The 14925-nt window shown below is 53.5% G+C and overlaps 1 protein-coding gene across 7 annotated transcripts in view; it reads right to left on the bottom strand.

Moving 5' to 3' along the window:
• Positions 1–14925, bottom strand: part of UCKL1 (uridine-cytidine kinase 1 like 1) — a 41559-nt gene that overhangs the window by 14846 nt on the left and 11788 nt on the right. For 4 of the 7 annotated variants that reach the window (XM_050918316.1, XM_050918318.1, XM_050918319.1 and 1 more), the window contains 6 exons: positions 9221–9414; positions 7704–7810; positions 6789–6959; positions 5508–5579; positions 2099–2288; positions 1444–1505 (listed from right to left, as the gene is read on the bottom strand). In XM_050918316.1, coding sequence (XP_050774273.1) covers positions 1444–1505; positions 2099–2288; positions 5508–5579; positions 6789–6959; positions 7704–7810; positions 9221–9414 — 796 coding nt within the window. Of the gene's footprint in view, positions 1–1443; positions 1506–2098; positions 2289–5507; positions 5580–6788; positions 6960–7703; positions 7811–9220; positions 9415–10018; positions 10238–14925 lie in introns of all 7 variants that reach the window. The other 3 variants (XM_050918314.1, XM_050918312.1, XM_050918315.1) reach the window with 1 other exon arrangement.

The raw sequence follows: 14925 nt of genomic DNA, 5'->3' as shown, positions 1-14925 counted from the left end.
GAGCAGTGTCTCCTTTATGGACTTGCTGGCCTGTGTGGTATTGCATGCAGTCTCATGCACTGAGCTTCCAGGCAGCAAGATGGCTGTAGCCGAGTGGGAGCTTAGAAAGGCCAATTGAAGTGGAGAATATTATTCCCAAGTGCATCTGACATCTGTGCGCATGTGCCCTTCTGGAGCGTAGCTATCTTGAAAAGCAAACAGATTCCAATGCTAAATCAAAGTGCAAAGAGACTTCTCCCCCTGCCTCCAACATATCCCCGAGTTCACATACAAAAGCTATAAGAACCTGAGTGCTGTGGTGCCGAGATCACCAGTCTGCCCTTAATCTTCCCAGGGAAACTGAATTGCAGCACTCAGAGTACGGTACACAACCTCATACGCTGATCTGACACCCACTAGAGTGCTCAGACGGAACCCACCCTCCAGAGCTGTTACACTCCAGTTAAGGGATTCAAGATTTGTGAAAACTTATGGCTGAGGATGTGGAAATCGGAATCTGGATCCGACCTGGAGCTGGTCCAGACTAGTTCTCAGCTCTGAGGTTGAATCATGGTAGTTGGGCTGGATGCTGCTGAAAGGTCTCAGCTCCCAGGGGGCAGATCTCAGCTGTTTTCATGAGGCTTTGACCAACATGGGGGGCATCTGAATTGGATTTGAAAAACTGGCCTGTTCTGAGCGTTGTTCAGAGCCGGAAACCTAAGGGCTACACGTGCTTGGAGGGCAGGAACTGGTGGAAGAGAAAGGGCCAGAGCAAAGCACTGGAGGGAGAGGTCAGGGCCAGGTTTGTGCTCAACTCCCTGCGGCTGCTGAATTTCCTAGGCCTGCGGTTAGGAATACTGTACCGGGGAGGAAGCCAGTACAGTGGATTCCACTTCCTGGCAAGCTCTCAGTTCCCAGCAAGAAGTTGCTATTATCCAAGAGTGCCCAGTAAGGGACAGGTAGGTTCCCGGGGCTGCAGGCATGGAAGGAAGCACTGGGATATGCCGTGCCGAGCCCAGGCCCAGGTCCAGGGCAGGGCACAGCCCAGAGGACGCAGGGAGAGGTGCCATGCAGCTCTGCGGGCCCCCAGCACCCTTGTGCAAAGCTCCAGCATCCAGGCTGCAGCCCTCTGCCTTCAGCTTGTAGCATGCCACTGCACAGAGGCAGGCCTGGCAGCGGCGAGCACGTGGACGCACGGCTTGCTTTGCCCAGCAGTAAGGCAGGTGTGGTGGGGCGGAGAGGAGAGGGAGGCTGGAGAGGAGTTTATTTAGGAGATCAGGAATCTCTATTATCGCCCCACTGCTCTCACATGCAGCAAATCCCTAGACAAACAATACCCGGGCTAGGTGCTGGATGGTGTCACTAGCCACGCCACTGCCCCGGCTCTACCCAGGCGGTAAGCACCCATATTGCCACCTCCCTAAGGCCAGGCTTTGAACTGGAGCTTCCCATCAGAGCCCTTACCTCTTCCAGCTGGCTGTGGACATGCTGGACGATCAGGTCAATGGCCACCGTGTTCCCGCTACCTTCAGTGCGCCAAGAACGAGAGAGAGACAGGGTGAGTTACAGGGACTCAGCGTCACGTCAGCAGCACCCTCTCCGCTGCCTGAGACTCTGAAACACGGGAATGCTGGGTCCCTGTCTTCCCGGACCCAAACCGGTAATGCTGCTCCCTGCCGGTTCATCTCGTGGCAGGCCCAGGCTGTCAGCTGGGGTGAACTGAGGCAGACCCACCGACGTAACCAAAAACCACCCACCACACAGCAGCCCTGTTAGCTCTTTGGCAAGGCTTTGGCACAGCCAGCCAGCTCACCCTGGTGCCAACACACGCCCACAGGGAGTTGCCAGGCCAATTAATCTTGATTGGGAGCCATCAAGAGCAGGGGCTTTAGGGATGGGCAGCAGGGTCATTCAGTGCCCTAGCTGTTGCCGCTGGGCAGCGTGCAGTTGGCATTGATGCCAGCTGGAGGGCAGAAGGGAATAGCCAGAGGCAGAGGGAGGAGGTGCGGGAGCTGGCGTTCGTACTGCTCTGCTAAGAGACAACAAGCCCAGGATTTCTCAGCGAGCCAACATAATGAACGAGGAAAGAGGCCCGCGACAAGCGAGCCGTGCTGGGTACCTCGGGGCACGACGATGTCGGCCAGCCGCATGGTGGGCTGGATGTACTGGTCGAAGGCAGGCTTGACAAACTTATTGTACTGCTTGATGACCCCCTCGATGTCCCGGCCACGCTCGCCAATGTCCCTGCGCAGGCGGCGCACCAGCCGGATGTCCGAGTCCGTGTCGACAAATATCTTCATGTCAAGAAGCTGAAAGGAGGCAGAATGCGCACACAGTGGGGGTGAAGCATCACTCATGCTGGACCCCTCCCACTGCGCTGCCTGGAGGAGGGGTTATCAGGGAGGGGAAGCCACAGGTGGAGACCTGCCAGTCAAACCAGCGAGAGGAAGGGGAGCTCTCCCTCTGCTGTTGGCAGATCCCCGATCCCCCTGTTGCTGTCACAGAGCTGAGGGCCAGGTTCAAGCCCCTTGAAGTGAGCTGAAAATCACCCACTGGGATGTCATCGGGGTCCAAGCAGCCCTGGAAATCACAGCAGGGGAACTAAGATATGTCAGGGTAGTGCTTGGAGTCCTGCTGCACAACCTGCGTCATCATGACAGAGGAACAGTCCCCGACCTCTGGTCTCACCCGGCAGAAGGGAATCCATCACAATCTCCTCTCCTAGCGTGCGTTTCCCCTACAGCTCAATGGGACCATCGGTGGGAGATTGTAATTTGCCTAGTAGTGAGGGTCTGCCACCGAAACGGGGCCCATGCAGCCAGAGTCGGTAATGGGTACAGGCACGAGAAGTTTGGTTCAAAGACCCATCAATGGGGGAGGGAAATTTTATACCTATTGTCACCCTTCTTTTGACATCAGTGTCAGCCTTCTGCTGAGCAACAGCAGATGTCAGGGCCTTGCAGCTCAGCTTCCCACTGGTATCAAAAATGTGACATCTGAGTATATGTGTAACTTATATATAGACCAGTCCTGGAACAGAGGTGGTCAGCCAGCATGCAGGGAGCAACTCCACCTCAGGAGCTGATCTCAAACTGCTGCTTACACAACTTCCTCCCCAAGGACCACTTCCTCGATGCAGAACTGTGCCTAACAAAAAACCAACAACACAACACAAGATACGTCTTCCCAAGGCTAAACACTTGCTTGCACACTAAGGAAAATATCTTGGAAGACTCTGTGTAATAGCTTCACCTGCCCAATTAATATTATTAAATATATTTAGGCATGGCAGAAGTTGCTTTTTTGGGTATAATTTTCCTGGGTACTATTGATGTTTATTTTTAAGCTTTATTTATTTTTATCTATTTAAATCTTCACAGTTGTGGGAACATATGGAGGGGTCAGACTAATTATTTAATGAGAGCAGATGTTGAGATTCAACAAGTTAAAGCTTTATAACTATTAAACATGAACTGTCAACATCACATGTCAATACATACAAGGTAAATATCCTTAAATCCAACTCTTGTAAGTTCTCAGGAAGCATTTTTCACACTTTGTCCAGCTGTAAATTTCAATGATCACTGCTGGGAATATTTTGTGTATGTGTGTGTGGTGAAATCAACGTTCATTGATAAAAAATCTAATTCTTCCAAGCCTAAATCTACCCCTAACCTAATCGCCTCTATATTGCGAAATTTGAATATAGCCCTCCCACCCACGCACCTTCAGAGACACCCATGAAGTGACTAGAAATCCAGGTCAACTGAGACACTGTAGTTCTCAAGCCGGGAGCCCAGTCAGGATGGGCCAACTTTTCATTCTCCAGGCAAAGGCCCAGTCCATAGTCTGCCTGTGGAACTCACTGCCACAAGAGGTCAGAGAGTCCAATATAGCAGCTGATTCTCTTTTTAAAGGGCTGGATAAACTTGTGCCCAACATCAGGATCAGTAAGGTGGGGGAAGGGGTAATCCAAGTTAAACTTCAGGCACGCACTGCTCGTCATGGGTCAGGAAGGAATTCTGTCTATCCAGGTTCTTATTGGATCCTCTCAGCAAAGCCTCTGAGTGCCCTCCCTGTCTCCTCTGTACACAGCATTGCGGGACTCACTAGTGCTCCTTCACCGTCCTGCAAAGAGTCAGGGATTGGCCAATTCCAGAGAAAGGACATCAGGCTTTATGGGCCTTCGGGGGTCTGATCTGTTGCACTGGATCTAACACAGCCTTAATCAGCCAGGTGCAATTCACACATCTACTCTCATGCCCGTGAGACACATTCTGTTCTAATACTCACTTGTACTAGTAGATCCCACTCTTTTGGCGAGTGCTATTTCCCAAGCTTAAGGCTGGGGAGGAGATGACAGTGACTAGTGGCAATGGCAGGGACTTATTAGGATGCGCCAGAATGTAACTCCTGGACATTGGCTGGCTAATGCCAGAAGTGGGCCAAACACAGCAGGTGGCCCATGGCTGCTCAAAGTCACAGCGCTGCCTTTAAGCAGGAAAAGCAAGAAGAGTCTATGCTCCTCTGCGGCTACGGCTACACTTGGGAGATAGGGGTGCGATTTCCAGCACCCGCAGACGGGTTCCTGCTACCTCCCATGAGCTAGCATGCTAAAAATAGTACTGTAACCACGGCAGTGAGTAGTGGCATAGACTAGCTGTAAACCTGCCCGACCTGCCACTCTCTGCTGCCTGTTCGACCCCAGATCCGCGGGCTGTAGCACGCTGGCTTGATGAAAGCTAGTGCAAATGTGGCTTTGTGAGCTGGGAATCCCACCCCTAACTCCAAGTGAGATTCACCCGGCTGACCACTGGATGTCATTATTGCTCCAGACGAGCCGATCACGAGAGTGCCTTGAGCAATAAAGCAAAGCTTCTGGACGAAAGCGGGCAGAGGCATTCGGGTTTGTACACAGCTTGACCTCTCACGTTACATGTTTCACGTATTGCGTTAGTGCACATAAAAAATAAGGAACTCGCAGGCCTGGCAAGGATCAGATAAGCTTGCAGTTGCTGGACCAGCTCGTCCTAGCAAATGGACTGCAATGTGTAGAGATTAGGAGTACAGAATTGTGCCAGACTTAGTGGTGTTTTTGTGCAGCGGACAATTGCCACCAGGAATTAGATTGTAGCCACTCAACTCATTACACCTGGTACCAAATCACCAGCCTCCACATCTCTACAGATGGGTTAGAGCATTAGCCTGTGTTTTTCCCAACGTCCTTCAACTTGGCTTTGTAATCGTTGGCAGCTGAAGCCCACTGAGATCCTACAATAAACTCCCAAAGCTATCAGGAACAGATCTGCTGAAAGTATCTATCTCCCTGGCCCCAGATACTAGAGATCATTAGGGGAAAGATTCCACCTTCCCTTCCTCTCTACACTGTGCGTGTGGATGGAGAGGCGCACAGAACGGAATGCTCCCCTGCCGCTCCTACTTTCCCAGCCAGGACGTGAGAGGAAGCTGTGAGACCCTCTTGGCTTTGCCTCTGCAGACCATCGTCCTTCTGAAGGACCCTCTCTCACCTCCAGGAGCTCCTTGTCCGCAAAAGCCATGATGCCTTCAAAGATAATCACGTTGGCGCCGTACAGAGTTTTCTGGGAGGAAACAGAAGGAAATCGGTCAAACTCAATGCAGTTAGAAAGAGAACGAGAGGAGAAAAATACTCCACGGGAGGGAGAGATGATAAAGGAGCATGAAGTTCAGCATGACAGGAAGGATTTCAATGCCCCGGGACTCCAGGGTCAATTAAGGGTCATTGCTGGGCCCCAACGAGTGGGTGCTTGAAAAGTGCCGCTGGGACAGCGGACATGACAAGGGCACCTCCCTTACAGTAAAAACTGCAATGGAAAAGACCAGAATATGATCTATCTCAGAGGGTCCAGCCCCTTAAAAGACACCATCCCCAGAGAGAGGATGCATCAGATAAAGGGAGCAGCAGCCGGCCTCCCACATGTTTCCAGGCAAGAGATGAGGCTGCTTTTCAATTGATCTTCAAGCCAAGGAAGGAAGTAAAGAGCTCAGCCTGACTGGGGACTGAACAAGCCCATTACGGAGGAGGCTGTTCCTATTATTGCTTATGAATACCAGTCCTGAGATGGGCGACTCGCACTGCTTCCACTAAAGAGACGGTCTTTTCATTTCTCCTTGCCAGCGCTGGGAAATCTCACCCACTCAGAGCCTTTCCATGTCAAATCTCTGCCCTCCTCCCTCAAGACTGCAGACATGATCCTCTCTGCAAGGAGGTCTGGATTGAATTCCCGTCAGACCTTCTCCGTGCTACTCCTCACATCGACGGCCGGGGTCAGTGTTGCATAATCTACGGCTCTCCCTATGTAAGGAGTCGAGAGACAAGTGCTCACGCACACCAGCTTCTGTCCCTGGGCAGCTGAGACTAGAGACCTGCTCTGTTGGCACCAAAACCATGGGATTCTACCACTTGAGCTAGTGGGGAACTCCCTTTGCTGCCAGAAGCAGCAGATCCTTTATCTTCTGTTTGCCAGCCACTAGATGAGAGGATCGCTCCCTCCCTTATACACACCAAGCCAGCCCATTTAGGGAGAGCACAATGCCACTGCTGGGTTCCTACCAAGCCAGGCACCAGAAATAGACACCATACTTCCCATACAGCAATGTGACCCCTAGGCAGGGATCTTGAGTTTTCAATCTATGGCGTTTGATGGGACTTTTAGACTGAAGATGAAGGTGCATTATCCCTCTTCCTAGCTCAGCATAGCCCCTCCACCTCCAGCACACGAATCACCCCGCAACCCCCAGGCCCCATCAGTCCCTTTGTGTCCTCGTACCCATTCCTTCTTCCGGCTGTGGCTGGTGAAGTCGTAGATGGGGATCGTTACACTCTTGCCTTGCTTGAGTTTCTTCAGGGTGGAGATGATCAAGTCAAAGTCGAAGGCGTCGGGGTGGTCGAAGTTGAAGTCGTTGCTGGCCGCCTGCTCCTGCTGCTGTTTGGTGAGCACCTATCCGAGACAAGAGGGGGCGAGGCAGGGTTCATTGCCACCCCGTCGAAGCAGAGAACGGCACAGCCTCAGGATGCCTCAGCCGGGAGCCACCCGGGCTGCGCTACGACAGTGCGTGGATGCACGTCCCTGACACGAGACAGCAGCATGACAGCCCAAGTGTGAAGAATTGCCCTAGAGCCAGGGATTCCCTGGGTCTCCTACCCCAACAGACAGAAGCAGCTTTGCTTTGGCATATGGGCTGCAGCGGGTGAGACCCCAGCCCTTTTATTTCTAAGGAAGAGGGAGGACGGACCAGTGGTTAGGGTGGCCCTTTCTTGGAGTCTGGATGCACAGGGCTTGGGCAGATGGGGGAGGGGGGCAGCTCCTTGGACACTGACCCCGACCCCTGCGGCTGGGGAGCAATGGGGGAGTGCACAGCCTCCTGCAGCCGTGGGAGGTTCCCGGAGGTGGGTCTGAGCTGGCCCTGGGAGTGGCTTGTGGAAGAGGAAGTCCTTTTCCCCCTCCAGCCCAGCCAGGATGAGCAGCTGGAGCCCGGTGCAAAGCAGGAGCCCCTGGCTGGGGGGGCCCCAGCCCCACCCCTCCCCAGCTCCTGATGCAGCCAGGCCACAGACACACACTCAAAGGAGTCGCCTATCTCCCCCGACCTGTTCTGCCAAGCACACCCCACTCAGCAGGACAGGGAGAGGACTCCAGAGCGGATAAACACGCTTGACCTGGGCTAAGGAGCTGGCAGCAGCTCACCTTGTAGAAAGAGTCCATGGAGAGCAGCACCACCCAGGGGACATCTAAAGCTTCGATGATCATTCTGGCCACGGTGGTCTTTCCAGAAGCACTGCCTCCTCCCAAGCCTGATGGGGGGAGAGAAAGGGAGAGTAACATGAAGCAAACATCCCGGCAGCCCGACCTTCCAACCTCAGTTAACACTGGCAGATCTCGCCTGGCCGCACTTGAAAAGTCAGGAGGGAACCTGTGGAAATCTACAGCACGTTACTTCCCATTCGCATAATTAAAAGTGCTGCGACGCCAAACAAATGATTCTGTAATTACAAGCAGCTGGGGATGGCGAAGGCCCTTCAGACGAGAATCATCAGGTTAGGAGGAGAGCCGGCATTCGAACCAGCCTGGAGAGAGTCCTGGTATCGGACACACACGACAGTAAAAAATAAACTCCTCCCGCAAGCACGAGGGGCCAACAGGGGGACATTGCTGAGGGAGAGATAGCACCCCTCCACCGGCCTGGCTATTTGGAGCATCGCTCACTATGTGTACACAGCAGCCAATGGCATGAGACCCTTATCTCGGTGGGATCTTTGGGCACCACCGTAATACAAACAGATACGTCCAATGTCTGTCACTCTGCAACACACTACGGGGTGGGGGGTCCCAAGTTCTAGGCTGCGTACACAGAGGATCACTCTGTGACCATAGTCACTGGTAGGACTACAGACCCGCCCCACTCCCTTGCGGTCCTATATTTACAGATTCCAAAATCAGACAAAACCATTGGGATCATCTAGTCTGACCTCCTGTAGAACACAGGCCAGAGAATAATTCCTAGATCAGGGGTTGTCAACCTTGCAGAAGTGCTGTGCTGAATCTTCATTTATTCTCTAATTTAAGGATTCACGTGACAGTAATGCATTTTAACGTTTTTAGAAGGTCTCCTTCTCTAAGTCTATAATATCTAACCTAACTATTGTGGTATGTCAAGTAAATAAGGTCTTTAAAATGTTTAAGAAGCGTAATTTAAAATTAAATTAAAATGCAGAGCCCCCCGGACCGGTGGCCATGACCCGGGCAGTGTGAGTGCCACTGAAAATCAGCTTGCGTGCCCCTTCGGCACAGTTGCCACAGGTTGCCTACTCCTGCCCTACAGCATTGTAGCTTCCAGCTGCCCACGGAGAAAGATGAGGACCCTAACGGAGCAGTCGCTAAGACAGACTAATCAGAGGCACAACCCTCTCCCCTCCCCCACCAGTTTGAGAAGCTTAGAGGCCCAAGCTTGGGAACCAAGCTGGAGTCTCTGGCGTGGCAGCGAAGTGTGCTAGGGAGGTAGGAGCCATCTCAGAGGGTTGCACTGTTGCAAAGGACCCTATGCCAAGCACGTACCAAGATCCCTGCTATGGCAGCTGTGAGGGATGGTACAACCTGAAGGAACACACCCCACGCCAGCACTCAGCAGACAGCCTCTGAAGCCACCCTCCGGATGTTAACGCCCGACAGGCCTGTGCTCGGAAAGCTCCCAGCAGATGCCTTACCGATGACAAAGGCCTCTTTGGACTGCGTCCCGTGCTCGTTGTACCATGGCGGCCGCCCAGCTGTGTAGATCGTCCTTTTGCTCGTCCGCAGCAGGGGCGGCTCGGATTTGCACTGGCTGGTGGTCCGTTTCCGGGGCGGCCTCGTGGCACCCACCGCGGGGTACAGTCTGTCTAAGGAGTCCGCTCCGCTGGTGCTAGGAGACGAGAAGAAGAAGAAACCTGGTCATCTGGGGCAACATTCGCAGCGGGGGCCCCCCCATCTGTGAGGGCATCCCCTCGGGAGCCGTGTAGGGGGGGCTGAAACTGACACACTGACCCAAAAAAACAGGCCAGAGGGATTAACAATAAACCGTGTTCTCCTGAACTCGCCCAGGCGAAGGAACACAGCTGGGTTAATGACGAACCCTCCTCTCCCAGCCATTGTGCCATCTCTGCAGTGGATTCTGCAGTGGTTCTTTGCACTGCCAGTGGGATGGAACAGACCCCGCAGGGTGGAGGCCAGAGGAGGGTCGTGCCCAAAGCACTGCATTAACCCACTGCCTAAGGGCACTCCTGGGTCTGACAGGCTTAAGAAAGAGGCCGTTTGGTAACAGGAAGTTGCCCCAAGTTCTGGCCCTGACTAGGGCCATCAGCAGCAAGCTGCTATTCAGGGAAAGTCTCTAGTGGATAGAAGGACCTGGAGCTCATGACCCCGGGCTCTCTTCCGGGCTGTGCCGGGCTTCTTGTGTGACCTCAAGCCAGTCGCTCAACCATTACGTGCCTCAGTTTGCCCATGTGTAAAAACTTGCCTGCTAGTACCTCACCCAGGGGGAAGTTTGCTGGTGAAAGCTTCTGAGATCCTCCCTGGCAAAGGGGCTACAAAAGCACATAGCATTGGGAAGTGCCATGATGGAGAGAGTCTCCTCTCGAAAGCTCCCTCAGCAAGCAGTGAATTCTGTGTTATCCATGTGCCAGGGTAAGAACGTCTCTGTTCTTTAGCCGGGCCTGGCCTGAAGCAGCCCAGACGTGTTTACATGACTGTGGAGAACACATAAGCGTCTATATGAGGCCACGCACTCCCACTCCTTAACACACACCTCTTCAAGCAATATCTCCTCCCTCCCCCACCCCCATTACCCAAACTGCCCCCCCACTGGCCTGCCCTGAACAGCCCCCTCGAGTCTCAGCTCTCTCTCTCTCCAGGGCAGGGAATGAGTGCCCAGCTGCAGAAAGTCAGAGGATCTGTATTTAATAATGATTATTCTCTGCCTTTCAGTAGAACCTAGAGGTCCCACAAGCAGGGCTCTCCAGTGCCTGGTGCTGTACACACATGGAAGAAAAACCAGTCCCTGCCCTGAAGAGATTACAATCCACATCATACCAACACGTGGCAAACCCCCGGCAGCCACACACCCACCTGAGAAGGCAGAGGGGTTCATGGGGACATAAAGAAAAATTACCCATATAAAGGGATCAAAAATAGCCAGGCACAGACAGGAGCCTCCCCCACCGCCCTTCCCTGATAGCAGGGTTGTATTTGCCTTGCAGTGGCTGTCTGGCTGCAGCCAGTGCATTTCCAGTGCTTCTGGCCTCACAACAGAAGGGGGATGCAGGCTGCTGTAATACAAGCACACGAGCTCCTGGGGAGGGGTGCGCGAGAGGTGGGTGCATGAGTGTGCTCTGTGCTGCGCTGCTAACCGTCTCCTCCTCTCATCAGCTGCTGCAGCAGGAGGGCGGGGGACCAACCTCTTGGCCAGGTTCTTTCACGCTTGGCAGCCCCACGGCAGAGGCTCCGAGTGGTGCTAGGCGGCCCCCGGCCAGGAGATAAGCTGCAGCCGGTGCTGCCAGGTCAACGTGCCCGGGATGGAACAGATTATTTATCTCAGCTCCTGCCGACTCTGGCCTCCCTGCTCCTCGCGCTTTCCATTTCCGAGGCTTGGGGGTGGGGGGAGCTTTCCTCCGTCTTAAGCACACGTGAGGGGATAACGACAGCACCAGCAGGTGCAGCCTGGGCAGGGAAGCAGGCTTAGCACAGCCTGCCCCCGTCTTCTGGGGCCCAGTGGAGAAAGACCCGAGCTGGCGCGGGAACAGCAGAAAGTGAGGGTCGCTGGCAGAGCGCTATTACTCTGGCTCCTACCTAGGATCCAAGCTACTCCTGAGACCCCTGCCCATACAAAAGGGTCAGGGGTCCTATCAGCCTTCCCCCTACAGGCCCCCCTCCCACCTGGGGAGAGCAAGGAGGCCCTGACACTGCTCCCCCCTCGTTGGGGGCCCCATCCAAGAGGCCAGCTGCAGAGCCATCACCCTCGCAGAGAAAATTGGCAAGCGTCACCAACCATTTTTAGATCAAGATTCGGTGTTTTTCTAAAAGATCTGCTCTAACGCAAAGAGGAATTATCCAGGGGACCTCCTATGGCCAGAGTTATCCAGGCGGTCAGACCGGATGGTCACAATGGTCCCTTCTGGCCTAGGCAGGTGGGGCACTAGCAGATAAGAGGGGCACCGAAGGCTGGACGCTAGAGCTGGTGCGGACACCACTTCCTTTTTGTCTTGGAACACCACTCTTTGCAGGACAAGCCCGTCATGGGGCCACCCACTGCTCTTTGCAGGACAGACCCGTCAAAGGGCCACCCACCGCTCTTTGCAGGACAAGCCCGTCACGGGGCCACCCAGGTCTGTCAGCAGGGCACAGAAGGAACTGGAGACAAAGAGATGCTTTGGACATCAAGCGCCTCACCCCCATCCCACTTCCTGACCCCAGCTGATTTGCTGAAGGGGCCAAAGTCTGGGAGAAAACAGCCAGGCCACAAAGGCAGGCAGAGGAAATCACTCTGCGCAGGACAGGAAATCTGGCGATCTCCCCTTGCTATGTTCACTGTGCTGGGGGGACCCTCCCACTTATTTCCAGGGGATCCCCCCGCAGCATGATTTCAGTGCCATCCTATTTCTATGCTGTACTCTCTTTAAGAAGCGAGATGGGGAGCAGGGGCTGGGAGTGGTGGAAAAGGTGTGTATTTGCAGCCAAGTGAGTTCAGAGGGGCAGTGGAGTCACGCAGGCTGAACGGGCTCCTGGAAGTTGGAGCAGCTCCCGGCCCTCTGCGGACTCACTCCAAACCCTTTTGGTCTCTGACCAGCTCTGGCTGTAACCTTTCAAACCCTGCTTGAGAGGCTCAGCGGCAGGCAACCTGCCCAGGGATTAGGGAGATCATCTACCTGGCCTGGAATTTAACAACATGCCAGCCTCCATCTCCCAGTGAAACTCGTGCCTGGCTGCAGAGAAGATGAGCTCTCAGCCTTCACCAATCCCACAGCATGCAAGCGCCCACCGCCCACACGGAGCTGTTTGTGATGGTGGTGACAGGTTTGTTTCTTTCCTATTGGCTTGATGGCCCTCCCCCCCCACCCGCCACTACCTTTGGGTTTCTTCCCTACCTAGCAAACACCAATCCCCTCCCCAGCTCCCAGGGTCTGAATGGAGCAGAAACGGGACCATCTCGCCTTTACCAACTTCTGCTTCCTCCGACGGTAACAGCACGAGCCCTGCAGCCCCAATTGTGACAGTCGGGTTCTGATGGACAAGGAACAGTAGCTGCTGCAGATCCAACATGAAGAGCATGATCCTTTGAGTCCAACACCCAGGGACTGGCTTGGGGAGTTTTATATTTCTTGGCTACTCAATGGTAAGTTTTTATGGTTTTTTTTAAAAGCTTTTCCCCCCTCAGCCTGCTTATAACAATTTTAAACCTGGTCAAAGCTTGGTCTGAAAACCCTCAGCAAAAGGACAACTGGAAGTTTAAATGTTCAAAGCACCTGCTGCAGCTACGCAGAACAAACAGTGAAGAGGTGTAAATCTTGGTCTCTCAGCTAGCAGGAGAAGGGGTTGGTGGGTCAGGCAAAGGGCCAGGAATCAAGCAATCTGGATTCAGTTCCCAGCTCCATCACGGATTCCCTGCATGATCCTGAGTGACTCACAGAGCCTTTCTGGGCCTCAGATAACAGCTGTCTTTCCTTTCCTCTGGTTCTTCTATTTAGGTCACATCTAACCAGAGGATGTGGGCAGCACCTGCCTCTCCTTTACTTTAGTGGAGTTGCATCCAGGTGCAGGGATCTGACTACACAGCAACATCCATGACAGAGAATTAAACAGCATGATCACAAACAGGTGAAGCCGACAGGGAACGTCCACTGGACTGTATCAACTCAAAGGGCTCCTTCCCACACAGAGAAAGTGGGAAAGCACGGCCAGATAGCCTGGGTATTTTGTTCTGCTCTCCCTTGGGGGACCCTGCAGCAGCAATTAACAGAGCCCGTTATTCCCCGAGAGGTGCTGACACCCGAGAAGGATGCTGCTGCGTAGACAAAGACGTTCCAGCTCGATAAAAGCAAAGGTGACGAAGATGCAGTTGTTATTTACCGGGGAGGAAAAAATGTTTGTTTCATCTACATTCCAAATGCAGCTCTCTGGCTGGGGACTGATAGCTCGCTGAAGCGTCTGAGCGAGTTTTACCGATGGAGGACACAGGGATCCTGTCTACCAGAGCCCTTCTCACTCTCGTTTTCCTAGCCGCATCAGCGATACCATTGTGAGACGAGTGGGCAACCTCAGCTGGGCTCTGGGCAGTGCAGGGCTCTCAGGGCAGGATGAGGTTCAGTAAGCTTGGCAGGGCAGAGATTGTCTCATCCTCACTGGCGGTGTTCGTCCCGCAGGCGTCTCCTGCATAGCTCAGGTATGAGGCCCTGCCCGTGATCTCACATGCACAGCGTGGGCAAGATCACACCATATGGAGGGCACCATTTTGAGCCTGAGCAGCAGTGAAGACGGAGCAGCTGACACCCGGTGAGTTGGATCCAGCTTTTAGGGGGCCCTTCGCTGCCTTGGGACCCCTGCAGTTGGGGCAGATTTCCAACACTACAAACCAACATGAGCCCTACTCTTTCAAACCAACATGAGCCCAGCACAGTGGATCCCCTGTCCCCGACTCCAATCTCAAGGTGCCACCCTACTACAAATATAAACTAGGGCCAGGAGCCAGGATCTCTCAAGTTCTGCTTTGCCTCTGCCTTTGGCTCAGTCAGCTCCAGTGGGCCCAGACTTTCAGAGGTGGCTTCTAATTTTGGATGTCCAACACAAGACACCAGCAGGCTGATTTCCCAGAAGGGTCAACTTCCCGCAGCTCTCACCAACTTCAGCTGGCATTGCACATACTCGGCTCCTCTGAAAATCTGAGCCCAGGTGGTTCAAGCCAGGCCCAGAATTAGAGGCTACACTTTGAAAGTTGAAACCTCCATTTTGTTGTGCCTCCGTTTCCCCATCTATAACACACACTCCACCATGGCCCCACCTTCCAGGATGCTGTGCTGATTAACATTTGTACAGCACTTGAGCTTGTGAAGTACCGTGCGCACACAGCAATCCCACTGGTTACCCAGCTGCAGTGTTCCAGCAGTGAGGTCCATTGGGACCTTTTCTAACTTCCGTTGCCATGGGATGCATAAAGATATGCGAGGGAAAAAGATGACTTAGACATTTCCGTTCATGAGAAGCAGAACCATCATCTTGAAGGGCCCTTCGGGAGAACCCTTCTTGGATCCAGCAGAGAATTTTCATCCTATTCCAAGAGTTCATTTGTTATTTGCTACATATTTTTGCCTCCAAGTAGCCTTGCAGTTTAACACAATCCCATAATCCAGGTATTAAGTGAACATATGTTTATTTGTTTCAGCTG

Source organism: Gopherus flavomarginatus, chromosome 11 (genome assembly GCF_025201925.1).
Source record: "Gopherus flavomarginatus isolate rGopFla2 chromosome 11, rGopFla2.mat.asm, whole genome shotgun sequence".
NCBI lineage: Eukaryota > Metazoa > Chordata > Testudines > Testudinidae > Gopherus > Gopherus flavomarginatus.
The sequence above is the reverse complement of the archived record's forward strand: the minus strand, read 5'-3'. Positions and strand labels throughout refer to the sequence as shown.